This window comes from Meleagris gallopavo, chromosome 1, assembly GCF_905368555.1.
Source record: "Meleagris gallopavo chromosome 1, MGAL_WU_HG_1.1, whole genome shotgun sequence".
Taxonomy (NCBI): Eukaryota; Metazoa; Chordata; class Aves; order Galliformes; family Phasianidae; genus Meleagris; species Meleagris gallopavo.
The window spans coordinates 191758524-191784753 of NC_139404.1; the positions used below are offsets into that span (position 1 = coordinate 191758524).

Here is a 26230-nt window from a genome sequence, read left to right on the forward strand (position 1 = left end):
GACGGTTTTGATTGACGTTGCTCGCACTCCGTCACGTGGTGGAGGGAGCTGTTTATATCACGTGGTGGGACGAAAATATTTTGCTGGCGCGGTGCGGGTGGGAGGGGGGAGCGGTCGCCATGGCAACGGGGAGCGGCCTAGGGCCTGAGCGGGCCGGGCCTGTTGGGAACGGGGCGGGGGGGGAGGGACGTCTCACGTGACGCCAGCCCACCACAGCTGTATTCCATCTTGTCCCACATCCCAGTGTGCCAGCCCGCCCTGCGTGACCCCAAGTTGCCCTACATCGTGCCAAGCCACCCCACAATACACCCCACATTGATCCATCCCAAATCACGTCAACCCGCCCCATATTACATTGCCAAAACACACTAACCCAGCCCACAGTGTTCCAGCCCACCCCTCGTTTCATTGACCCATCCCACAACTCGCCAACCCGCCTCACAAAACACCACCCCACATTACATTGCCAGCCCACCCTAGAGCACACCAACCCACCTGACATTACACTGATCCACCCTACATAATGCCAACCCAGTCCACAACACGCCAACCCACCCTACAACATGCCACCCCACGTTACATTGACCCATCCTACATCATGCCAATTCATCCCACATCATACCAACCCACCCCACAACACACCAACCCACCCTACAACACACCAACCCACCCCACACCATGCCAACCCACCCCATAGCACATCAGCCCACCCTACATTGATCCATCCTACATCATGCCAATTCATCCCACACTGTGCCAACCCACCCCACAACACACCAACTTACCCAACATTACATTGAGCCATCCTACATTGTACCAACCCACCCTAATCATACCAACCCACCCTACATCATGCCAACCCACCCCACAATATACCAATGCACCCCACAGCACATCAGCCCACCCCACATTACACTGATCCATCCTAGATCATGCCAACTAATCCTACAACACACCAACTCACCCAACATTACACTGACCCATCCTACATCATGCCAACCCACTCTACAGCACACTAACCCACACCACATTACACCAACTTACCCTATGTCATGCCAGCCCACCCTACATGACGCCAACCCACCCCACACCATGCCACCCACCCCACAGCCCACCAACCCACCCCACATCACACCATCCCACTTCATATTGCATTCACCCATCCCACACCATGCCAACACTAACGCCAACACACCAAAGCCAGATGCAGCCCTCTCTGCAGCACCCACTTCGATCCCATTCCACCCACACAACCTCCATCCCAGACAGGAGGTCCATCCCCACCACCCCTCTACCACGTCCACATACCACGCAGCACTGGGATCTCCAGTCCTGTCCCCGCACCCCACTGGAACCACCAGTGCCCACGGTGCCCTGCAGCACTGGGAACACTTGCCCAGTGTAGGTGGCCACGCTTGAAACACTCATCCCCATCGTTCCACCAGCACACCAGGATTTGCCACCGCACCGCTCCACCAGGAACGCCCGTCCCACCGTCCCAACAGCAGCACTGGGAACGCCTGTCCCCAGCACACTGCAGCACTGGAAATGCCAGTTCCCACCAGCCCAAGGGCTGAAGCACTGGAAACTCCTGTCCTGTCCTCCACGTGGCCCCATGCAGCCTCCAGCAGGGCCACGGGTGCTGGTGAGGTTGTCCTCAGCAGGAAGACCTTCCCCATTGGAAGGCGCCTTCATTTACCTCTATCACTGGGGACTGTGAAATATTGATGCTACGCTGGCGTATGTTGTACCAATGTTGTACTTAGCATGCATGGTGAACCCATGCATTAAAAATAAAAAAAAAAAAAAAAAAACAAAAAAATGAAGAGGGAAGTCATGTTTTCTAGAGTCCGATGACCATCTGTGCACAAGTCATGCTCTTCCATCCTCCACCATCCCTCGCAGCCACTCCTCATGGTCTGCCATTTCCCGAAACACCTCTTGGGATTGAAAAACAGAGACAACAAACTCCATCCCATCATTAATGAGTAGGGGACTCTTTCCAAAGCTTTCACCAATGGGGTGACCCTGTGTCTGGGTGCCCGATAAACGTTGATACTACCAGCTGAAGTTTCAAACACCGTGATCCCAGAGTTGGGTTTGACTTCTGTGCCTGGCTGTCCCCAGTGAGGAGGGTAATTGTTGAGATCAGGAGGTCTGAACGTGGTAATTTGGGACCTGTTGTATCAGTTTTATTCACCTCCTTGCTTCTGGCTCATTACAGCATGTGTGCTCGTTGCTTTTGAAATTACCATCTTCACTTTGAAAGGTCAAAACTTGATTTCTGGGATGAAATTTGGTTGGTTTGGGAGGTTTTTGTTTGCTTTGTTGGTTGGGTTTTCCCCCAGTTTTTAGCCCAGAGATGTGGAAAGAAGAATACCACAGTTGGGACAATAAAATTGTTCATTAAATCAAGGGACTTTCTTGAAATAGTGACTTTGCTTAGAAAATAATATGAGTTACTTGCATGTGGATAAGACTCCAAATCAGCAAATCCCGTGTTAATTTATTAATGATGATATAAAAAGTCCCTGCGGATTTCCAGCCTTTGCTAGTTGAGGGTTTGGCCTCATTTTACACATTTTCTAGGGAAAACCAGGGATAAGATTTCCATTTCACGTTTGATTTCCATCAGCTCTGATAGGTTAAGTGCAACACTTCCCTCATCCACATCAGCACTGAACATGAAAAGGAGGAAAATAACACGGATGGGGGCTGAGCATGAGAGAATTTAAGCCCTTTTGGGCTTAAAGTAATTGGTTTGCTAATTAATAAGGCTTGGGTGGATTATTTTAACTAAGTATTTGCAAGTTGAACCTGGGGAGGGTGGTGACTTCTTCTAGCTTTGGTCACGTTGGAGCAGTCCTGCAGATCTCAGCTGTCGCGTTACGTTGGGCCCTGTGTAATTTACTGATGCCCTGGGAAAGCATCGTTTGCATTTTTAACCACAGAAAAGCCAATGTCATCTGTCTGCATAGTTTGGAAGGTGACGGCACCACCTTTATTACCCACGGTAAATGTTGAAAAACCTGTGTCTGCATAACAATGCAAGCCAAGGAGAGTTATTGGAAAGATACTTTATGCCAGCTGGCATGAAATAAGCTCAAAACTAGGGAAAGAAGTTGGGTATTGGGAACAGTTTATTCTCAGGGAGTGATAATACATTGGCACAGCTGCCCAGGGAGTGGTGAGGTCACCAGCCCTGGAGGTGTTCAAGAACCATGGAGGTGTGGCACTGAGGGATGTGGTCAGTAGGCATGGTGGGATGGGTTGGGGTTGGAAATGGAGATCTCCAAGGTCTTTTCTAACTTTAACAGTCCCATGATTCTATGATTGTAAGTGTAGTTGGAAGCTTTCTCTGTTGTATATCACCACATTCCTATGTTGGCACGCTTCTTGCTCGGTGGCATTCGATTTGAGACACGAGGGATGGTGTCCTGGCAGAGAGGATCTAACTGTAGGTCACTACCAAGGTCATTTAGTAGCCTTTTCTCATGTTTTGGCATGCTGCAGCCTTTGGGAAAGGAAGCAATGGCTTTGTGGCTAACTGTAATTCCTACCTCTGCCTTAGATTGAGTCAAATACTCCTTTTTTATACTGCTGTGGGGTATTAGCTCATTGCAAAACCACTCAAGTGAGCTAACATATTTCACTGACAGATGAAAGGGTTACAAGTGCAGGGCTAAATGCTCAACTTTTGTGCGGTGTTTGAAGAAGTGGGAAAAGCTTAAGCTTTGCCACTGAATGCCTGTTAAAGAACGTAATTTATAGCCACAGATGTGGGCTTAGAAGAGCTCCTCTAGCTCTGCCTTTGGAAACATCACACTCCAGCAATATTTGCTAAAATAAGAGATGGGATCCGGGGATCCGTACTGTTCTACAACAGTGCTGTTCTACACAAAGAATGAAAAATGCTGAAAATATGCAAGCGTGTGTGCTTGAGTCAAACAGAATTAAAAACCAAGTGGAGTTGACTAATTTGCAAGTATATTGCCATCATTTACACTTCACAGTCACTGTCAGTTCCATCAGTGGTTCTGTTAATTGATTTTGTTAACCTGCTGACTGTTGCAGTACTGATAAACCCTACGTCAAGTGGACTTCATTGCAATTTTGGCATGCGAGTGAACTATTCTGGCCACACTGTGTGCACAAGCAATGTTCTCCTTCAGCAAAAGAAACCCTTAAGGCAGCTCCCAATCCTGAGACAGTTTCCATGGAGGGTGTGGAAAGGGATTCCCAGTGTTTGGGAGCATAGAATAACTAGCATTTTCAAGGAAAACATGCTTTTATTCCCAAATTTTTTCTTACCAACCTTCTACGAAGTCAATCTATTCCAACCTTCCTAGAAAGTTTTTCTTTGATAACAAATCCATACTTCTTTACTACATCCTTTACAACCTGTTGGCTTTTGCATTGTTTTCAGACAATGACGGATGCGTGGATTGAAGAGACCAACAAACTGTAGGGATGCAGCGCTCAATCTGGCTGTGACAATCTCACCCACTGCGTTACAGTGCAATCTGAGTATGTGAACCTCATTTTTTTCCTTTGGAAAGGACATTTTATCCCACTTCCTCCTGTAAGAGTGCTGCCTGATAGTTTAGAAGGAGTTTGAGTTGGCTTGATGAAAAAAATGAAAAGCTAAGCTTTTGTCAGAAAGAGCTGGAGGGGGCCGAAGTGGCAGGAGCTGAAAAACTCCCTTCAGAAGAAGGCCTCCTGGAAATGGCACTTGGGATTACAGCCGTGAGCCCACAGCAGGGACACATCCACGTTAAACACGAGTTTTTGGCTTTGCAGAAGCTGTGTATGAGGTCTGAGTGAAGGATGTATGCATCATGCTTAATGAGGGCTTAATCTTGTGCTGTTTTGGATCAGGTATAAAACCCAAACTCCAAGCAAAGCCATTTAATGTGCTCCAGGATAGGAGGTCCTGGATGAATCTACATGGCAGAGGTTGGCAAATCCTGCCCAGGGCAGGATGGTTGGAACTGCATGGTCTTGGTGGTCCCTTCCAACTCAACCCATTCTATGGTTCTATGATTCTGTGATTCTATGATTCTATGTTTCTACAATTCTATGTTTCTGTTATTCTATTATTCTATAATTCCATGCTTCCACAATTCTACAATTCTATGATTCTATGTTTCCATTATTCTGTGTTTCTACGATTCTATGCTTCTATTGTTCTATTATTCTATGATTCTGTTATTCTATTATTCCATTATTCCATGCTTCCATGATTCTACAATTCGATGTTTCTATGTTTCTACAATTCTATGATTCTAAATTTCTACAATTCTACGATTCTACAATTCTTTGACTACTGAATGTTCTTGGTAAGGTAACAGAGACTGCTAAGCGAGTTTATGTAACCTCATAAGCCATCAATGTGCCAAGAATTGAAAGTCAGAAAAGGAGGAAATAAAAAACAGAGTATTAATCCCCTTGGGATAAGGAACATAAAGGACTTGATGATTGTTATTGGTCCCTTCCAACTTGGACTATTCAGTGATTTTATGATGAGACCTCACTGTGAATTCCCATTAATTAAAGACAGCTTATTAACAGGTGGGAGTCTACCTTTTAACACAGACTGAGTGTGATAGGACAAGGGGAATGGTTCAAAATATTTTTAAAAAGGGAGATTTAGATTAGATGTTAGTGGAAAAATCTTCACTTAGAGGGCAGTGAGGCCCTGGCTCAGGGTGCATAATGAAGCCATTGGGTGTCCCAACCCTGGAGGTGCCCAAGGTCATGGATGGGACCCTGGGCAGCCTGAGCTGGAGGGGGGCACCCAGCCCACGGCAGGGGTGAGGATTGGATGGGTTTTAGGCACTGTTCCAACCCAAATCATTCCATGACTCCATGATGATGTTGCCAGGGGGATGGGGCCACGCAATCTGTCCCCTGATCCCCTCCAGCTGTGGCTGAAAGAGTGCAGGGAGCACAGAGCTGCCCAGGGCTGTGCCCCAACCCCTGTTGGCCACCCCACCAGCAGCCCTTACCCTTCACAAGCTCACAGCTGTAGGTGCTGCTCTTCTCCTGGGAACAGAGATGGATGAGGGTTCTGCTTTTGACGTAGGTGAAGTTGGTGACCTGAACGTACTCAAAGGGTGGGATGAGGACTTCTGCCTGCTCAAACAGGCTCTGGTCAGATCTGCCCTTATCTCAGCCCTCCAGATCCCACATTGAGCACCAAAAAGCAGCCCTGTGGCTTTACCTTCCTCTCCAAGATTGCACACGTCCTCCTGAGCCAGATCTTGTGGGAATCCCAGCCTAACAATGCCACCACATCCACTACAGCATCAGGAACACCCACTTCATGGCACAACAACGGTCCACGTTGTCCAGTTCACCTCCTCCAGCCTTCAGAAGAAGGTCGCTGAGTCTTTTGCCCAGGAGACCTTCTTCTCAGTGGAGCCCTGCCATGCTGTCCCCATCCAAGACTTCTCCTTCCACCCTGATGAGGACAAAGAAGTCCTCTTTGCACCCTTTGAGACCACGGAGGTCACCATAAGAAACAGAGGGAAAAAACTTCATCCATCTCCATTCCCAGTGCAAAAACAGTACCTACAACTTTGAACTCGAGGAGGGTGCAGGCTGCCAGCAGGACTCTCATGGAGGAAACATCTCTGCTGTTGGGGAACCTGTGGATATTTGGGAGCATGGAGAGCTGGAGGAACTTAGAGCTCTGCAAAGCCATGGGGTGTGGAAGGGAAGGGGAGTAGTGGGACGGCAGCAGGGGGGTAGAGAGTAGTAGGGGTAGGGAGCTGCTCTGTGCCCTGCTATCCAGGTCCCATGGGCTGTGTTGCAGGGAGGGGGCAAGGAGAACCTGGTCATGCAGTACAGCTTGGTGCTTGGAGGTGACCTCACTGCGGAGGTGAGCACGGCAGGACCCGCAAGCACAGACATCATCAGTCTTCAGCAGCCATCGCGGCAGTGGCACGAGCTTTGGTGAGAAGCTCAAGCAGGATGTGGGGCCAGCAGGCCTGATGGGAATGTCACGGAGAGGCGTTCGGATCCAGGGATGGCAGCGGTGCGGCGTGCAGCTCAGGGCTCTCCCAGGGCTGCCAGGGCTGCGACTGCCAGGAGGAGCAGCCAGAGGTGTGGGGGTTCCGTGGGGCTGCTCCGGCCTGGGGGGACAGTGGCAGGCAGTTAAGAGCAGCGGGGGTGCATGCGGTGCCCAGCCTGGGCCAGGGGCTGCGGGGCCGGGGGCTCCCCTTACCTGCACTGAAAGCACACGGCCGCTCCTTGCACCTTTTCTCTGCAAAGAGACCGAGAGCGCTGCAGGGCCGCAGCACAGACAGAGGCTCCCACTGCACTGCAACCCCAGCGCAGAGCTGCCGAGCTGCAGCCATCAGCCATCATCAGTTCCCTGTGGGCTCCCCGTTGGCCGAGCTCCCCACCTCCCCACGACCACAGCCTGCACACCCTCCCCATGTCCCGGTCCTCAGTGTCCCCGATCCACCCAAGCTCCCCATGCTGGAGCACTGCAGCCCTTACCCTTCACGAACTCGCAGTTGTAGGTGCTGTTCATCCCCCGGGAATGGAGATGGATGAAGTTTCCGTTGTCTATGTTGGTGACGTCGGTGACCTCAAACTGCTCAGCAGGTGGGATGAGGACTTCGCTCTCTCCAGAGTAGGTGGAGAAGTCCTTGATGGGCACACCATAGCAGGTATTCACAAGGAAGAACGTGTCACTGCCAAACTTTTTGGCGACTTTCTCTTTTAAGGAGGTGGATGTGAACTGGCCGAAGCGGACCACCTGGCCTTGCTGTGCCGTGAATCGGATGCCCTTGACGCCGCGGTAGACGTTGTAGCATTGCTGGGGCTGGGATTCCCGCAGGGTGTGCAGGGCTCTGCTCAGGAGGAAATGCAGCGTCTTGAAGGGGTAGGAGCTCAGGTAGTGCTGCCTGGAGCGCCCACCCTCTCGTGTGGCTCGGTTGAACAACTTGTACAGATCCGCCTCTGTCGTGTACGCCAGCAGGGCCATGCCCTGATCACAACACAATGGTGGTGGGCTGGTAGCATGACCCCATCGCTTCTGCCACTCCTTGATGGCAAATCTCCAGCCTTTAGCGAAGTCCCCGTTGGCTAACTCCGTGCGGTTCAGCTCCGGCAGCTCAGCCTCCATCAGCCTCCTGCAGCCCTGGTACTGGTCATCAAAGGAGTTGGGGGCCATGTCCATCGCCACCTCCTTGATCAGCCAGTTCTTAATGCTGGCAGCTGATGCACCAGTCCAGGTGCCGAGCAGCAGCACCCAGCCCAGGGTGAGATGTTCCATGTGCAGAAGGACCAGGTGCCCAGCTCTGTGCAGCACTGCTCAGCAACAGTGCAGGGGCACAGGAGGTGGGCACAGCCCTGTGCGCTATCCCCTCCTCCCTTTATCAGCTCCTTCAGGCTGTCCCACTCCCTTTCCCGTAAGTGAAAGCGAAAGGCACTGAAGTGACACTTCAAGAAGCAGCACTGGGACCACTGACTGCTGCTCACAGGGAACAAAGGAAGGAAGGAAGGAAGGAAAGACCCCAGCCAAGCCCTGAGTGCTCCCATCCCAGCTCTGCAGATGGAGAACAGCCCAGGACCCCACACCTCTGTCTCGGAGCCATGCAGCACCAGGCAGTGCAGCCACGGGGTTGTGGTGTTACCCAGCAGCAGCTCAGCCCCTTTGATCACTACCCACTTCGTGGGGATGGGGGAGAGAATTGGGAAAAAGCAGAAAAGAAGGCAAGCATTTGAATGATGCCCACAATGAGATGCCCTGTATTCTCATTAGCCTTTCTTCTCACAGGAGAGCTGCTCCAGCCCTTTCAGCATCTCCCTGACCTCCTCTGGACGCACTCTCAAAGCTCCAAGTCTTTCCTGTGCTGGGGGCCCAAGATCTGGATGCAGTGCTCCAGGTGGGGCCTTATGATGAGGGAGTAGAGGGACAATGCTTTACTTCTGCTGTGTCAACCGCCCCGCTCAGCTCGGTGTCATCAGCAAACTGCTGAGGGTGCACTCGATCCCATCATCGATGCCACTGATGAAGATGCTGAAGAGCACCGTTCCCAGGACGGACCCCCTGGGGACACCACTCAGCACCACCTCCAGCTGAGCACAGAGCCACTGACCACCACCCTCTGACCACGGCCATCCATCCAATTCCTTATCCACCCAATTGTTCACCCTTCAGGCCCACAGCTCTCCATTTTATAGGTAAGGATGTGGTCAGCTCACCTCCTCCTCCCTCCAGAAGGACCTCATCATGATCACAACATGATTATTGTGGTCCTCTGCAACCCAGGCCATTCTATGATTCTATGATTCTATGACCATTCCAGGTACGTCTTCCCACCCACACAGCGATCAGAATCAGGGAGGCATCTTCGTGGACTCATCACTCCAGGGCAAAGAAGGCCCCAGATCCTCAGTGTGCTGCTACCCCCATGGGACCTGTGACACTTACTAAAGGAAAACAGAATGCTTCATACTTATCTATCCTGTATAAGTGTAACTCTTGCTTGAGCTTGGCCTGAAGATGCCTCTGCAAAGCTAACTGAAAAGCTTACTCAAGCTTTGAATGTTTCAGCTTGTTGGGTATGTACGGCCAGGGAGGGGAGGGTGTCAGTTTATGGAGTAGCTGCACGAAATTGGACAGTCCCAGGTTGGGTCACAAAGCAGATGGAAAAGGCTGGAGGAAATTGTAAATGTGGGGAAGAAAATCAGAGTAAGCTAGGCCCCAGATTTGACTTGTTGGTCGTTACTGATACCAGGACCATTTTTTTATAGGCAGGGAAGAACACCGAAGCCAGAGGAATGTGAGGTCCTTGGAGGGAAGTGGAGAGAAGAGAGCTGCTGTCTGCAACTCACTGGAGGTCCCTGTGAAAATAAGGTGGCAGAGCTGCTGTTGAGACACAATGCAACCCCGTAAAGTCTTTGCAACAGCCTTCATCCAATGACCACCAGATGAGCCCACAGACCCTCCCCACATTATAGAAAGCGTGCAAAGAAGGGCAGGGAGGCTGGGAGTCTGCAGGGCTGGAACGTGCAGTAAATAAAGGCAATAAAACCAATGCTTTTATTTTTCTGGAAGAGCCTTGGATTGTTCTGCACTGTTGTTCCACGTCGGACATCAACACCAAAAGCGTCAGCAGTGGGAAAGCAGCGTCTGCGTTTTCCATGAGATGCGTTGGCATATTGCTGCCCTCCTGTGCGTATGGAGGAGCGGCAGTGGGATGGTGTGGAGGTCAGGACTCTCCCACGGCTGCCAGGGCTGCGGCTGCCAGGATGAGCAGCCAGAGGTGTGGGGATTCCATGGGGCTGCTCCGGCCTGGGGAGGACGGGGATGGGCATTAATGGCTGTGGGGGCTGCAAACGGTGCCCAGCCTGGGCCAGGGGCTGCGGGGCCGGGGGATCCCCTTACCTGCACTGAAAGCACCCGGCGAGCCACGTGAGCCGGGCTGGGAGGGCCGCGGCACAGACAGAGGCTCCCACTGCACTGCAACCCCAGCGCAGAGCTGCCGGGCTGCAGCCATCAGCGGGGCCCGGCCTCAAGTTCCCCGTGGGCTCCCCGTTGGCCGAGCTCCCCACCTCCCCACGACCACAGCCTGCACACCCTCCCCATGTCCCGGTCCTCAGTGTCCCCGATCCACCCACACTCCCCATGCTGGAGCACTGCAGCCCTTACCCTTCACGAACTCGCAGTTGTACTTGCTGTACATCCCCTGGGAGCGGAGATGGATTTCACTTCTGCCGTTCTTGTAGGTGACACTGGTGACCTCAAACTGCTCACAGGGTGGGATGAGGACTTCGTTCTCATCGGGGTAGTCAGAGAATTCCATGATGGGCACACCGTAGCAGGTATTCACAAAGAAGAACGTATCAATGCCAAAGCCTTCAGCGACTTTCTGTTTTAAGGAGGTGGATGTGAACTGGCCGAAGCGGACCACCCTGCCTTGCTCTGCCGTGTATCGGGTGCCATTGACGCCGCGGTAGACGTTATAGCATTGCTGGGGCTGGGATTCCCGCAGGATCTGCAGGGCTCTGCTCAGGAGGAAATGCAGCGTCTTGAAGGGGTAGGAGCTCAGGTAGTGCTGCCTGGAGCGCCCAGCCGTGAGCGTGGCGTTGTTGAACATGCGGTACAGATCCGCCTCCATTGTGTACGCCAGCACGGCTATGGCCTGATCCTGTCCCAGCACCACTGGGCTGGTTGCACTCTCCAATTTCTTCAACCATTTCTTGGTTGCATTTCTCCAGCCCTCAGCGTAGATTTTGTTGGAGAACTCGGTGCTGTTCAGCTCCGGCAGCTCAGCTTCCATCAAGTCGATGCAGCCCTGGTACTGGTCATCAAAGGAGTTGTTGGCCATGTCCATCGCCACATCCTTGATCAACCAGTTCTTGCTGCTGGCAGCCGATGCACCAGTCCAGGTGCCGAGCAGCAGCACCCAGCCCAGGAGGACGTGCTCCATGTGCAGAAGGATGCAGGTGCCCGGCTCTGTGCAGCACTGCTCAGCAACAGCGCAGGGGCACAGGAGCTGGGCACGGCTCGGTGTGCCCAGGATCACCCTGCTGCCTGCCCTGCCTGCTTCGCTCTCTTCTCCTCCTTTCATGACCGCTTTTATGCTGTCCCACTCCCTTTCCCAATCCCTTTCCCGTAAGCAAAAGTGAAAGCCACAGGGAGTTTTCCTACTCTGGCGGTGACACGAAGGGAGCAGCGATGCAACCACTGACCTTTGCATGTGGGGGACCAAGGAAGGAAGGAAGGAAAGGCCCCATCCAAGCCCTGAGTGCTCCCGTCCCAGCTCTGGGGATGGAGGGCCGCCCAGGACCCCACACCTCAATGTCGGGGCCTTGCAGCACCAGGCAGTGCAGCCATGGGGCTGTGGAGTTACCCAGCAGCAGCTCAGCCCCATTGCTCACCGCCCCGCCCATGGGGATGGGGGAGAGAATTGGGAAAAAGCAGAAAAGAAGTTGAGCTCACCACCCATCAGTGGTTGTCCCATCACTGTAAGCACGTGGTGATTGCCATGGTGAGTCTGTGGGATGTGAAATGATCCACCTCCAGGCCTCCCCATATTTACATGCCAGCCATCGTCCTCCAAAAAAAATGGTCATTAACCACTTGACTTGCTTAATTACCCTGTGTGTTTCACATTCATGGATAAGCAGTGCAATAGCATCCGTGGCCAAGTCCACCCCTCGATCCCGAGCCCAGCTACAGGCACCCATCACCTCCTCCTCTGTTGACATTCCAAAACCTCTGCCTTCATCCGGTCCATGACCATTTCCAAGATCCCTGCACAACGAGGGATTCCAATTTGAGCCCGCCGTGTGACCACTGCAACCCACTTCCTCCACATAACATCAGTTGCGCGTTGGGTGAACTAATTCCTGTGTAGTTTGGTGGCAGGCTTGCTGTTGCTCTCTTCTGAGTCACTTGATACTTGGAAGAACGTCGTTACCACGATGGTGGTCACACACTGGGACAGCTTTGTTAGGTAGGAGTTGACGCTCCATGCCTGCCAGTGCTCAGGAGGCATTTGGACGATGCCCTCGGTGCAATGCTGTACGTTCTGGCTGGCCCTCAGTGCTGCACTGAGGTGTCCATGGAGCCTTCCCTTCTCCATGCTGAACACCCGCAGCCCCCTCAGCCTTTCCTCACAGGGAGCTGCTCCAGCCCTTTCAGCATCTCCGTGGCCTCCTCTGCACCCATTCCAACACCTCCACGTCTTTCCTGTGATGGGACACCCAGACCTGGATGCAGCGCTCCAGGTGGGGCCTTATGATGAAGGAGAAGAGGGACAATGCTTTACTTCTGCTGTGTCAACCGCCCCGCTCAGCTCGGTGTCATCAGCAAACTGCTGAGGGTGCACTCGATCCCATCATCGATGCCACTGATGAAGATGCTGAAGAGCACCGTTCCCAGGACGGACCCCCTGGGGACACCACTCAGCACCACCTCCAGCTGAGCACAGAGCCACTGACCACCACCCTCTGACCACGGCCATCCATCCAATTCCTTATCCACCCAATTGTTCACCCTTCAGGCCCACAGCTCTCCATTTTATAGGTAAGGATGTGGTCAGCTCACCTCCTCCTCCCTCCAGAAGGACCTCCCCAAAGAGCACGGCCCGGACACATTCTCTCGGTGGAGACGTGCCATGCTGCGCCCATCCAGAACTTCTGCGCCTTCCCTGCTGAGGACAAAGCCCTCATCCCACCCTCTGAGCACTCCAGGGTCACCAGCATCACCTAGAACAAAGGCATCACCTTCATCCAGCTCCGCTCCCAGGGGAAGAGCAGCTCCTACAACTGTGAGCTCATGAAGGGTAAGGGCTGCAGCGTGGTGCTCCAGAATGGGCAGCTTGGATGGATCGGGGGACTGGCAGCTGCTTATAGCCCAGAGCTCTGCACGGTCCCTCCAGAAGGACAGCAGGGCAGCAACGTGCCCTCATTGCATCTCACGGAAACTGCAGGCGCTGCTTTCCGCTGCTGACACTTTTGGTGCCGCTGCCCAACGTGGAACAACAGCGGAGTGAACCATGAGAGCAGCTTCTCTTTGTGAGAAGTGCCTCTTCACATCGATGAAGCAGTTGGTAACTGTTTTTGTGGTAGACAAGTTGGTGGAAGACGGTTTGCCTGCATAGAGGTGAGCGGAAGGACGGAATGCAGTGTCCGCAGTAAATCGCTGGCAATCAAAGATAAGAAGAACAATAGATGCCTGTTGTTGAAGATATGACAGCAAAGCAGATGTCTGAGTTCCGAGAACCAACTCCAGTACCAAGTTGTTTGGGCTACCCCCCACCAAAACCTTGGAGGTTCACAGCGATGGTGACTACAAGCCTTCATCCACTGACCACCAGAGACCCCAAGCACATGTATAGCACTCCTGCTCAAGAGGGTGGGACAGTATGTTAATTGCTTCTCAGAATTCCAGCCCGTTTTCCTGGAATGCAATGTGTACTTAAGCCTTTCGATGTGTAGTCACTGCTTTTCTTGGTGTGTGAGGTCGGCTCCTCCAATCCACCCCAAGACAAAGGCTGCTTGTCCGCTTCTGCTTATCTTTACAGCCATAAGCAGCAGTACTGTGACATGGTGGCACCCACCGCTCACCCCCGGATCATTCCCAGCTGTCAGTAAGAGTCTTATCATCGAAAGTGCCTCATGAAGCGAGCTTTGAGCCCAAGCCAACATTTGTTGTCTTTCACCCCATCACACAGAGGCTCAAAGGTTGTTCGAAACTGATGCGTAAATGACCATCTAGGGTGGTGAGGAATGGAATGGAATGGAATGGAATGGAATGGAATGGAATGGAATGGGGAAGAAATGCAATGGGGAGGGAAGGGAAGAAAAGGGAGGGGAGGGGAAGGGAATTAAGAAAAAAGGGAAGGAATAGAAAAAGGGAAAGTAAAAAAGGAGAATGGAAAGGAAAAAAAGGGAAGGGGAAGGGGAACACATGAGGAGGGGGAAGGGGAAGGGGAAGCGGAAGAGGAAGGGGAAGCGGAGGGGAGAAGAGAGGAGAAGAGAGGAGAAGAGGAAGAGAAGAGGAAAAGAAGGAGAAGAGAAGAGGAAGAGAAGAGGAAGGGAGGAGAGAAGAGAGGAGAAGAGAGGAGAAGAGAGGAGAAGAGAGGAGAAGAGAAGGGACGAGAAGAGAAGAGAAGAGAAGAGAAGAGAAGAGAAGAGAAGAGGAGAGGGAGAGGAGAGGAGAGGAGAGGAGAGGAGAGGAGAGGAGAGGAGAGGAGAGGAGAGGAGAGGAGAGGAGAGGAGAGGAGAGGAGAGGAGAGGAGAGGAGAGGAGAGGAGAGGAGAGGAGAGGAGAGGAGAGGAGAGGAGAGGAGAGGAGAGGAGAGGAGAGGAGAGGAGAGGAGAGGAGAGGAGAGGAGAGGAGAGGAGAGAGAGAGGAGAGAGAGAGGAGAGAAGAGAAGAGAAGAGAAGAGAAGAGAAGAGAAGAGAAGAGAAGAGAAGAGAAGAGAAGAGAAGAGAAGAGAAGAGAAGAGAAGAGAAGAGAAGAGAAGAGAAGAGAAGAGAAGAAGAGAAAAGAAGAGAAGAGAAGAGAAGAGAAGAGAAGCAGAAATGTAAGCAGAAAGGAATGGGAGGTAGGGGTATGGGAGGGATAAATGTTGCCCAGTTGTTACCATGGATTTCTTGGGCTTGGTAAGAAGTGTTGCCCTGATCTGTCCCACTTGTCCTCGGTTGGAGTGGTTACAAAGAGCAGCAGGCTGTGCAAGTTGAATAAAGCACGGAACCTTACACGGAACAAACATTAGCATTGCATCAGCACAAAATAGATCAAATAGGAGACGTTTCACCCATGGGCCACCTGGGAGCCAGGAAAAGAGGTCAAGTCTGGATTTTTCCTGGTTTGGATGGGAACATGGGCTGTTTTCTGTATGCCTTGGGCAATATGGTAACAACTCTGCCATTATCATTGAACTGCAGACAACAAGCAGCGTAATTCAATTTGCCACAAACAGCACCCGGGGAATCTTCTGCATTGGAGACACGAATCTGACACTACGAATAGAAGGGAGAAAGTGAAAAGAAACTGTGATCAGCCCTGTGATCATCTGCACTCTGCTGAGAGAGGTATATATACTAGTCTGGCAAGTTGAAGTATTGATATAGCCTGTAGAACTTCCAGATGATGATGTGTGTGCAGGATACCCCACAATATAAACTTTCAGATGGGAAATCCCTGAAATGTACACATCTCTTATCAAAACTCAGACACTTTCCAATGGTGTAAACCGTGCTGGTCATTGTCTTTGTGATTGTTCCAAGTTTGTGTTGTGAAATCGTTATTTGTGAAATTCCATTCGTGTGCAGACCACAGGCAAGTGGTCAGGTAGAAAAGGTGAATCACCTTATTAAATTATGGGTTGTAAAGCTGGGACAGGAGTCTACACGGCAATGGTTGGGGTATGATGGTTGGAACTGCATGGTCTTCAGTGTCCCTTTCCAATCCAACCCATTCCATGATTTCGTGATTCCGCGTTTCTATGTTTTATTGTTTCTATGATTCTGTGATTCCACACTTCCACGATTCCATGATTCTACGATTCCATAATTCCACAATTCCACGATTCCATGATTCCACAATTCCATGATTCTATGATCCTATATATCTATAATTCTATGATTCTATGATTCTTTGATTACTGAATGTCCTCAGTAAGGAAACAGAGATTGCTGAAGGAGTTTATGTAACCTCTTAAGCCATTAATGTGTCAAGAACTGAAAATCAGAAAAAGAGGAATTAAAAAATTAAAAATGAGCAATAATCCCCTTGGGATAAGGAAAATTATTTCCTACATTTTTTCCTGTGGGGTTTTTTTTCAGTTGGCCATAGGAGAAGGTTATATCTGAGCTCACTGTTTGTGAGCTGTATGTTTGGGAACACACCCAGGCAGAGATGTGGCAGGTCTTGTCTTATGTACTATGGTATTCATCCCCATGGGGACAGCCCTCTGCTCTGAAAGTCCCCATCCTAACACCCGTGTGCGGTGCTGTTGGTGTTGTTAAACTCATCCACATTTTCTGTGCTGGTTTGAATTCATAGAGGATGCAAAAGAAATTAAAAACACTGCTATGGGGGCACACACTGTGTTGTTGAAGCATCCAGTAGCTTAGTGCATGACACAGATGCTATTTTTCACTGGGATCATTATTATTTCATAGAAAGTCTTAGTGCATCTGGCTTCACAGGAAGACAGGAGATTGCAATGGAGAGGGGTCTGCAGGGCAGTAGTCATGGCACTGGGTTTGCTGGAGCTCGAGAAGAGTGTAGATAATGCCCTCAATCATACAGTCTGATTTTTGGGGCAGTCCTGTTTGGAGCCAGGAGTTGGATTCGATGGTGATGGGTCCCTTCCAACTTGGGATATTCAGTGATTGTGTGATGAGACCTCACTGCAGCTTTCCATTACTGAAAGATCTTACAAACAAGAGGGACTCTGCCTTCTTATGTGGACTGAGTATGATAAGGACAACGGGAAAGGTTCAATATAAATAATAATAAAATGGAGATATAGATTAGATGTTAGTGGGAAAATCTTCACGCAGAAGCCCTGTGGTGAGGCCCTGGTTTGGGGTGCGTAATGAAGCCATGGGTGCCCCAACCCTGGAGGTGCCCAAGGTCATGGATGGGACCCTGGGCAGCCTGAGCTGGTGGGGGGCACCCAGCCCACGGCAGGGGTGGGGATTGGATGGGTTTTAGGCACTGTTCCAACCCAAATCATTCCATGACTCCATGATGATGTTGCCAGGGGGATGGGGCCACGCAATCTGTCCCCTGATCCCCTCCAGCTGTGGCTGAAAGAGTGCAGGGAGCACAGAGCTGCCCAGGGCTGTGCCCCAACCCCTGTTGGCCACCCCACCAGCAGCCCTTACCCTTCACAAGCTCACAGCTGTAGGTGCTGCTCTTCTCCTGGGAACAGAGATGGATGAGGGTTCTGCTTTTGACGTAGGTGAAGTTGGTGACCTGAACGTACTCAAAGGGTGGGATGAGGACTTCTGCCTGCTCAAACAGGCTCTGGTCAGATCTGCCCTTATCTCAGCCCTCCAGATCCCACATTAAGCACCAAAAAGCAGCCCTGTGGCTTTACCTTCCTCTCCAAGATTGCACACGTCCTCCTGAACCAGATCTTGTGGGAATCCCAGCCTAACAATGCCACCACATCCACTACAGCATCAGGAACACCCACTTCATGGCACAACAACGGTCCACGTTGTCCAGTTCACCTCCTCCAGCCTTCAGAAGAAGGTCGCTGAGTCTTTTGCCCAGGAGACCTTCTTCTCAGTGGAGCCCTGCCATGCTGTCCCCATCCAAGACTTCTCCTTCCACCCTGATGAGGACAAAGAAGTCCTCTTTGCACCCTTTGAGACCACGGAGGTCACCATAAGAAACAGAGGGAAAAACCTTCATCCATCTCCATTCCCAGTGCAAAAACAGCACCTACAACTTTGAACTCGAGGACGGTGCAGGCTGCCAGCAGGGCTCTCATGGAGGAAACATCTCTGCTGTTGGGGAACCTGTGGATATTTGGGAGCATGGAGAGCTGGAGGAACTTAGAGCTCTGCAAAGCCATGGGGTGTGGAAGGGAAGGGGAGTAGTGGGACGGCAGCAGGGGGGTAGAGAGTAGTAGGGGTAGGGAGCTGCTCTGTGCCCTGCTATCCAGGTCCCATGGGCTGTGTTGCAGGGAGGGGGCAAGGAGAACCTGGTCATGCAGCACAGCTTGGTGCTTGGAGGTGACCTCACTGCGGAGGTGAGCACGGCAGGACCCGCAAGCACAGACATCGTCAGTCGTCAGCAGCCATCGCGGCAGTGGCACGAGCTTTGGTGAGAAGCTCAAGCAGGATGTGGGGCCAGCAGGCCTGATGGGAATGTCACGGAGAGGCGTTCGGATCCAGGGATGGCAGCGGTGCGGCGTGCAGCTCAGGGCTCTCCCAGGGCTGCCAGGGCTGCGACTGCCAGGAGGAGCAGCCAGAGGTGTGGGGGTTCCGTGGGGCTGCTTCGGCCTGGGGGGACGGTGGCAGGCAGTTAAGAGCAGCGGGGGTGCATGCGGTGCCCAGCCTGGGCCAGGGGCTGCGGGGCCGGGGGCTCCCCTTACCTGCACTGAAAGCACACGGCCGCTCCTTGCACCTTTTCTCTGCAAAGAGACCGAGAGCGCTGCAGGGCCGCGGCACAGACAGAGCTCCCACTGCACTGCAACCCCAGCGCAGAGCTGCCGGGCTGCAGCCATCAGCGGGGCCCGGCCTCAAGTTCCCCGTGGGCTCCCCGTTGGCCGAGCTCCCCACCTCCCCACGACCACAGCCTGCACACCCTCCCCATGTCCCGGTCCTCAGTGTCCCCGATCCACCCAAGCTCCCCATGCTGGAGCACTGCAGCCCTTACCCTTCACGAACTCGCAGTTGTACTTGCTGTTCATCCCTTGGGAGCGGAGCTGGATTAGGGTTCTTCCCTCAATGCAGGTGATGTTGATGACCCTGAATTGCTCAAAGGGTGGGATGAGGACTTCGTCCTCACCGGGGAAAGTGGAGAATTCCTTGATGGGCACACCATAGCAGGTCTCCACTGAGAAGAAGGTGTCCTGGCCAAAAGATTCAGCGACCTTCTTCCTGAGGGAGGAGGATGTGAACTGGCCGAAGCGGACCACCCTGCCTTGCTGTGCCGTGAATCGGGTGCCCTTGACGCCGCGGTAGACGTTGTAGCATTGCTGGGGCTGGGATTCCCGCAGGGTCTGCAGGGCTCTGCTCAGGAGGAAATGCAGCGTCTTGAAGGGGAAGGAGCGCAGGTAGTGCTGCCGGGAGATGCCATCCCCTCTCGTGGCGTTGTTGAACTGGTGGTACAGTTTCCCCTCCATCGTGTACGCCAGCATGGCTGTGGCCTGATCCCGTCTCAGTGCCGGTGGGCGGTCGGCGCGACCCCATCTATTTCGCCACTCCATGGCAGCGTTTCTCCACCCCTCAGCATAGACCTCGTTGGTGAACTCGGTGCGGTTCAGCTCCTCCAGCTCATCTTCCATCATGCGGCTGCAGCCCTGGTACTGGTCATCAAAGGTGTTGTTGGCCATGTCCATCGCCACCTCCTTGACTGGGCCCAGGTCTCTCTTGCTGCTGGTGGCCAACACGCTGGCCAAAGTGCCGAGCAGCAGCACCCAGCCCAGGAGGACGTGCTCCACGTGCAGAAGGACCCAGGTGCCCATCTGCACACACAGTGATTCCCCCAGCACAGCCCCAGCACCCCCGAGCTGCAGCCCCAGCCCCACACAGTGTGTGCCCCGTGACACATGAACGCAGCTGCTCTGGCTTTTTATAGTAACCCTGGCTGGATCCCATGGGTTATTTATAAATACTTTTAGGACCTCTCAGAATATCTGTTGCTACTAACTTGTTGCAAATGGCCGTGTGCATCAGGAAATACCCTTTAAACAATCATCCTTGCTTTAGTTTACACGTAACACCAACCAGGACACTATCCTGGGCCTTGAAATACAAGTCTAGTGGTGACATGAATCACTAGAAAGAGCTGAATCTTGCAACGACATTCATTTCTGAAACAATCTCATCGATCCCTGGGCCAAAGAACGTGGCTGTGAGTGGGGCCCTCACACCTCCATCATTCAGCAGCCTCTGGGAGATTCAAATACCAGCAGCTGTTATAGGATAGACCAAGAGCAACGGGTACTGGGATGTTCAGACACTGGGACACACGTTTAGCAAAGGCCACCTGGTTAGTCAACACCCAGGGTTTGCAGTCGAGCTGTCCCTGTCTGACCAAAACTCTGAGGCACTGGAGAAGGAGAGAAAGTCACTGAATCAGAGGCAGGTGTCTGGCTGTAGGCACAGTGACTCCTTCTCGTGCTCTTCCAGCTTTTTCCTCATGGTATCATATGGTACGGGATATCCCTTTGGCCAGCTGAGGTCAGCTGTCCCAGTTTTGTCTCTTCCCTGCTCCTTATGCCCCCAGTCCCCCAGCGGTGTGACAGCAGTAGATGCTGAAGTCTGAAACATCCTCAGCTCTGTGCAGCACTGCTCAGCAACAGTGCAGGGGCACAGGAGGTGGGCACAGCTCAGTGTGCTCAGGATCACCCCGCTGCCTTCCCTAACTCTCCCCTCCTCCCTTCACCACCTCCTTCAGGCTGTCTCACTCCCTTTCCTGTAAGTGAAAGCGAAAGGGAGTGTTCCCATGTTAGCAGTGACACCGCAGGAGGAGGCAGCACCCTTGGGGACACCACTCAGCACCACCTCCAGCTGAGCACAGAGCCATTGACCACCACCCTCTGACCACAACCATCCATCCAATTCCTTCTCTACCCAATTGTCCGCCCTTGAAAGCCACAACTCTCCACTTTAGAGATCAGGATGAGGTTGGAGGCCATGCAAAAGGCCTTGCACAAGCCCAGGTAGGAGGTACCAACCACCCTCCCTTTGTCCACTGATGCCGTTCCTCCATAACAGAAGGCTGCTGGATGGGTCAGGCAAGATGTTATCTTGGTGAAGCTCTGCTGGCTGTCTTGGATCTCCTCCAGATTGTGTTGATTCTGCTGAAACATCTCTCCCATTACTAAGAAGGAGAAAAGGAAGACCTGGGGAACTGAGATGACTGCACATGGCAACTCACACTGCGTGTGGGAACTCACACACATCGAAAGTGAGGACGACTGCTAAAAGGGCACTTCCTCGTGCTGTGCACGCAGCAAAAACTCAGTAGCAACAGCAATTCTCAGAGGTCATGGGCGGTCGGTGTATAAAGAACTGTGTCACGCAATCCAGGGCAACCAGGTTCATGCCAAGCAGAGTGGGGACGAAGCTGGCTGCAGCTCCGGGGCTGGTGGGACTGTGCTGGGGGAACCATTGTGTGGGCAGCTGGGCACCTGGTCCTTCTGCACATGGAACACCTCACCCTGGGCTGGGTGCTGCTGCTCGGCACCTGGACTGGTGCATCGGCTGCCAGCAGCAAGAACTGGCTGATCAAGGAGGTGGCGATGGACATGGCCCCCAACTCCTTTGATGACCAGTACCAGGGCTGCAGGAGGCTGATGGAGGCTGAGCTGCCGGAGCTGAACCGCACCGAGTTCAACATCTACGCCCATGACTGGAGAAGGGCGGCTGTGGAATGGCAGAGCCGATGGGGCCGTGCTGCCAGCCCACCAGCACTGCCACTGGATCTGGCCACAGCCATGCTGGCGTACATGATGCAGGGGAACCTGTACCACCAGTTCAACAACGCCACGCTCACGGCTGGGCGCTCCAGGCAGCACTACCTGCGCTCCTACCCCTTCAAGGCTCTGCATTTCCTCCTGAGCAAAGCCTTGCAGACCCTGCGGGAATCCCAGCCCCAGAGATGCTTCCAGGTGTATCGTGGTGTCAGGGGCATCCGCTACACAGCACAGCAAGGCCAGGTGGTCCGCTTTGGCCAGTTCACCTCCTCCTCCCTCCACAAGAACCTCCCCAGTGTGTACGGCCCGGACACCTTCTTCTCAGTGGAGACCTGCTATGGTGCGCCCGTCCAGAACTTCACCACTGTCCCAGCCGAGGGCAAAGTCCTCATCCCACCCTCTGAGCACTTCAGGGTCACCAGCATCACCTCTAACAAAGGCACCACCTTCATCCAGCTCCGCTCCCAGGGGAACAACAGCACCTACAACTGCGAGTTTGTGAAGGGTAAGGGCTGCGAGCACATTTGGGGTAGTGGGGCAGGGTTGGGACACAGCATTGGGCAGCTCTGCAATCCCTGCATCCCTGCAGCTGCAGGACAGAGAGGGTGGTCCCATGCTGACAGCTCTGTAGGGTGAAGGGGGATCTTGTGGGTATGGCAACACCTCCATAGGATCGTATGACCACAAGGGTTGTAAGGCGCCCTGCGGTCCAGCCGGCACCAGCCCTCTGCCACGTCCTGGCTGTGTTCCTCTCGGTCAAGTTGCCCAGGGCCCTACGCCAAAGTTCTTCTCCTTCTTGTATGGTGCTCCTTCCAAGCACCAGAAAGCCGCAGTGGGGTTTCCTCCGATCCCTCTCTTCTCTAGGTGGAACCAGCCCAGCTCCTTCACTTTCCATTGCAGAGCTGTGCTCCAGAATGGGGAGTTTGGGTGGATCGGGGACGCTGAGGACCGGGACATGGGGAGGGTGCGCAGGCTGTGGTCGTGGGGAGGTGGGGAGCTCGGCCAACGGGGAGCCCACGGGGAACTTGAGGCCGGGCCCCGCTGATGGCTGCAGCCCGGCAGCTCTGCGCTGGGGTTGCAGTGCAGTGGGAGCCTCTGTCTGTGCCGCGGCCCTCCCAGCCCGGCTCACGTGGCTCGCCGGGTGCTTTCAGTGCAGGTAAGGGGAGCCCCCGGCCCCGCAGCCCCTGGCCCAGGCTGGGCACCGTTTGCAGCCCCCACAGCCATTAATGCCCATCCCCGTCCTCCCCAGGCCGGAGCAGCCCCATGGAATCCCCACACCTCTGGCTGCTCATCCTGGCAGCCGCAGCCCTGGCAGCCGTGGGAGAGTCCTGACCTCCACACCATCCCACTGCCGCTCCTCCATACGCACAGGAGGGCAGCAATATGCCAACGCATCTCATGGAAAACGCAGACGCTGCTTTCCCACTGCTGACGCTTTTGGTGTTGATGTCCGACGTGGAACAACAGTGCAGAACAATCCAAGGCTCTTCCAGAAAAATAAAAGCATTGGTTTTATTGCCTTTATTTACTGCACGTTCCAGCCCTGCAGACTCCCAGCCTCCCTGCTCTTCTTTGCACGCTTTCTATAATGTGGGGAGGATCTGTGGGCTCATCTGGTGGTCATTGGATGAAGGCTGTTGCGAAGACTTTACGGGGTTGCATTGTGTCTCAACAGCAGCTCTGCCACCTTATTTTCACAGGGACCTCCAGTGAGTTGCAGACAGCAGCTCTCTTCTCTCCACTTCCCTCCAAGGACCTCACATTCCTCTGGCTTCGGTGTTCTTCCCTGCCTATAAAAAAATGGTCCTGGTATCAGTAACGACCAACAAGTCAAATCTGGGGCCTAGCTTACTCTGATTTTCTTCCCCACATTTACAATTTCCTCCAGCCTTTTCCATCTGCTTTGTGACCCAACCTGGGACTGTCCAATTTCGTGCAGCTACTCCATAAACTGGCACCCTCCCCTCCCTGGCCGTACATACCCAACAAGCTGAAACATTCAAAGCTTGAGTAAGCTTTTCAGTTAGCTTTGCAGAGGCATCTTCAGGCCAAGCTCAAGCAAGAGTTACACTTATACAGGATAGATAAGTATGAAGCATTCTGTTTTCCTTTAGTAAGTGTCACAGGTCCCATGGGGGTAGCAGCACACTGAGGATCTGGGGCCTTCTTTGCCCTGGAGTGATGAGTCCACGAAGATGCCTCCCTGATTCTGATCGCTGTGTGGGTGGGAAGACGTACCTGGAATGGTCATAGAATCATAGAATCATAGAATGGCCAGGGTTGCAAAGGAGCACAGTGCTCATCCAGTTCCAACCCCCTGCTGTGTGCAGGTCGCCAACCAGCAGCCCAGGCTGCCCAGAGCCACATCCAGCCTGGCCTGGAATGCCTGCAGGGATGGGGCATCCACAGCCTCCTTGGGCAACCTGTTCCAGTGCCTCACCACCCTCTGCATGAAAAACTTCCTCCTCACATCCAACCCAAACCTCCCCTGGCTCACTTTAAAACCATTCCCCCTTGTCCTATCACCATCCAGCCTTGTGAACAGCCGTTTCCCCCTCTTGTTTATCTGCCCCCTTCAAGTACTGGCAGGCCACACTGCGGTCTCCCCGCAGCCTCCTCTCCTCCAAGCTGAACAATGCCAGTTCCCTCAACCTTTCCTCACAGCAGAGCTGCTCCAGCCCTGTCACCATCTTATTACCCTCCTCTGGACCCGCTCCCACAGCTCCACGTCCTTCCTGTGCTGCGGGCCCCAGGCCTGGACGCAGTGCTGCAGACGGGGCCTCACAAGGGCTGAGCAGAGGGGGACGATCACCTCCATCTCCTGCTGGCCACCCCTTTTTAATGCAGCCCAGAACACAGTCGGCCTTCCAGGCTGCAGGCGCACACTGCTGGCTCATGTCCAGCTCCTCGTCCACCAGGACCCCCAGGTCCTTCTCCGCAGGGCTGCTCTCGAGGAGATCTTCCCCCAGTCAGCACCCTGCACTTGGCCTCGTTGAACCTCATAGGTTCTCATGGGCCCACTTCTCCAGCCTGTCCAGCTCCCTCTGGATGGATGGCTTCCCTTCCCTCCCATGTATCGCCTGCACCGCTCAGCTCGGTGTCATCCACAAACTTGCTGAGGGTCACTCGATGTCCTGAGGGACACCGCTTGTGAGCGGCCTGCGCCCTGACACAGAGCCACTGATCACAGCCCTTTGGCTGCCTCCAGCCAGACAATTCCTAATGCACCCGACAGCCCATCCTTCACATCCACGCCTCTGCAATGCAGACAGAAGGACGTGGTGAGGGACCACGTCAAAGGCCTTGCAGAACTCCGGGCACATGACATCCATCGCCCTTCCCCCGTCCACCGAAGCCGTCACTCCATCACAGAAGGCCACCAGATCGGTCAGGCACGTCTGCCCACGGTGCAGCCATGCTGGCTGTCTCGAATCGCCCCTTTATCTCATACGTGCCTGAACACAGCTTCCAGGAGGATCTGCTCCACGATCTTCCCAGGCACAGAGGTGAGGCTCAGCGGCCTGTAGTTCCCCGCGTCTTCCTTTCTCCCTTTCTTAAAAATGAGAGAAACGTTTCCCTTTTCCCAGTCACTGGACAGCCAATGAAGATCGATGATAATGGCAGAGTTGTTACCATATTGCCCAAGGCATACAGAAAACAGCCCATGTTCCCATCCAAACCAGGAAAAATCCAGACTTGACCTCTTTTCCTGGCTCCCAGGTGGCCCATGGGTGAAACGTGTCCTATTTGATCTATTTTGTGCTGATGCAATGCTAATGTTTGTTCCGTGTAAGGTTCCGTGCTTTATTCAACTTGCACAGCCTGCTGCTCTTTGTAACCACTCCAACCGAGGACAAGTGGGACAGATCAGGGCAACACTTCTTACCAAGCCCAAGAAATCCATGGTAACAACTGGGCAACATTTATCCCTCCCATACCCCTACCTCCCATTCCTTTCTGCTTACATTTCTCTTCTCTTCTCTTCTCTTCTCTTCTCTTCTCTTCTCTTCTCTTCTCTTCTCTTCTCTTCTCTTCTCTTCTCTTCTCTTCTCTTCTCTTCTCTTCTCTTCTCTTCTCTTCTCTTCTCTTCTCTTCTCTTCTCTTCTCTTCTCTTCTCTTCTCTTCTCTTCTCTTCTCTTCTCTTCTCTCTCTTCTCTTCTCCTTCTCTTCTCTTCCTCTCTCTTCTCTTCTCTTCTCTCCTCCTTTCCTCTCTTCTCTTCTCTTCTCTTCTCTTCTCTTCTCTTCTCCTCTCTTCTCTTCCTCTTCTCTCCCTTCTCTTCTCTTTCTCTTCTCTTCTCTCTCTTCTCTTCTCTTCTCTTCTCTTCTCTTCTCTTCTCTTCTCTTCTCTTCTCTTCTCTTCTCTTCTCTCTCTCTTCTCTTCTCTTCTCTTCTCTTCTCTTCTCTTCTCTCTCTCTTCTCTTCCTTCCTCTCTTCCTCCTTCTCTTCTCTTCTCTTCTCCTTCTTCTTCTTCTCTTCTCTCTCTCTCCTCTCTTCTCTTCTTCTCTTCTCTTCTCTTCTCTTCTCTTCTCTTCTTCTTCTCTTCCTTCTTCTCTCTTCCTCTTCTCTTCCCTCCTCTTCTCTTCTCTTCTC

The 26230-nt window shown here is 53.0% G+C and overlaps 4 protein-coding genes across 7 annotated transcripts; 1 reads left to right on the top strand and 3 right to left on the bottom strand.

The window, feature by feature from the left end:
* Nucleotides 1–6062: 6062 nt before the first annotated feature.
* On the bottom strand, nt 6063–9885 carry LOC100541644 (erythroblast NAD(P)(+)--arginine ADP-ribosyltransferase-like). Its single transcript, XM_010706133.4, has 3 exons — nt 7507–9885; nt 7229–7267; nt 6063–7136 (listed from the first exon to the last, which is right to left on the bottom strand). The coding sequence occupies exons 1-3, from the start codon at nt 8285–8287 to the stop codon at nt 7054–7056; spliced, it is 903 nt and encodes a 300-aa protein (XP_010704435.3). The 5' UTR covers nt 8288–9885; the 3' UTR covers nt 6063–7053.
* A 143-nt stretch (nt 9886–10028) lies between these two features.
* On the bottom strand, nt 10029–14637 carry LOC104916595 (erythroblast NAD(P)(+)--arginine ADP-ribosyltransferase-like). 2 transcript variants are annotated; one of them, XM_085216514.1, is made up of 2 exons: nt 10670–14623; nt 10029–10312 (listed from the first exon to the last, which is right to left on the bottom strand). In XM_085216514.1, the coding sequence occupies exons 1-2, from the start codon at nt 11892–11894 to the stop codon at nt 10230–10232; spliced, it is 1308 nt and encodes a 435-aa protein (XP_085072640.1). In that variant the 5' UTR covers nt 11895–14623; the 3' UTR covers nt 10029–10229. The 2 variants fall into 2 exon arrangements, with proteins under 2 accessions (XP_085072640.1, XP_085072641.1); XM_085216515.1 differs by lacking the exon at nt 10029–10312 and adding an exon at nt 10335–10420 and having other exon boundaries at nt 10646–14637.
* Nucleotides 14638–16028: 1391 nt separating this feature from the next.
* LOC100547963 (erythroblast NAD(P)(+)--arginine ADP-ribosyltransferase-like) lies at nt 16029–19760 on the bottom strand. Of its 3 annotated transcripts, none has more exons than XM_085216524.1 (3): nt 18874–19760; nt 18590–18628; nt 16029–16214 (listed from the first exon to the last, which is right to left on the bottom strand). In XM_085216524.1, the coding sequence occupies exons 1-3, from the start codon at nt 19682–19684 to the stop codon at nt 16192–16194; spliced, it is 873 nt and encodes a 290-aa protein (XP_085072650.1). In that variant the 5' UTR covers nt 19685–19760; the 3' UTR covers nt 16029–16191. The 3 variants fall into 3 exon arrangements, with proteins under 3 accessions (XP_085072650.1, XP_085072649.1, XP_085072648.1); XM_085216523.1 differs by having other exon boundaries at nt 16029–16950; XM_085216522.1 differs by having other exon boundaries at nt 16029–18497.
* A 1460-nt stretch (nt 19761–21220) lies between these two features.
* On the top strand, nt 21221–23164 carry LOC100548116 (erythroblast NAD(P)(+)--arginine ADP-ribosyltransferase-like). Its single transcript, XM_085216525.1, has 2 exons — nt 21221–22145; nt 22890–23164. The coding sequence occupies exons 1-2, from the start codon at nt 21371–21373 to the stop codon at nt 22970–22972; spliced, it is 858 nt and encodes a 285-aa protein (XP_085072651.1). The 5' UTR covers nt 21221–21370; the 3' UTR covers nt 22973–23164.
* The last annotated feature ends 3066 nt before the right edge of the window (nt 23165–26230 follow it).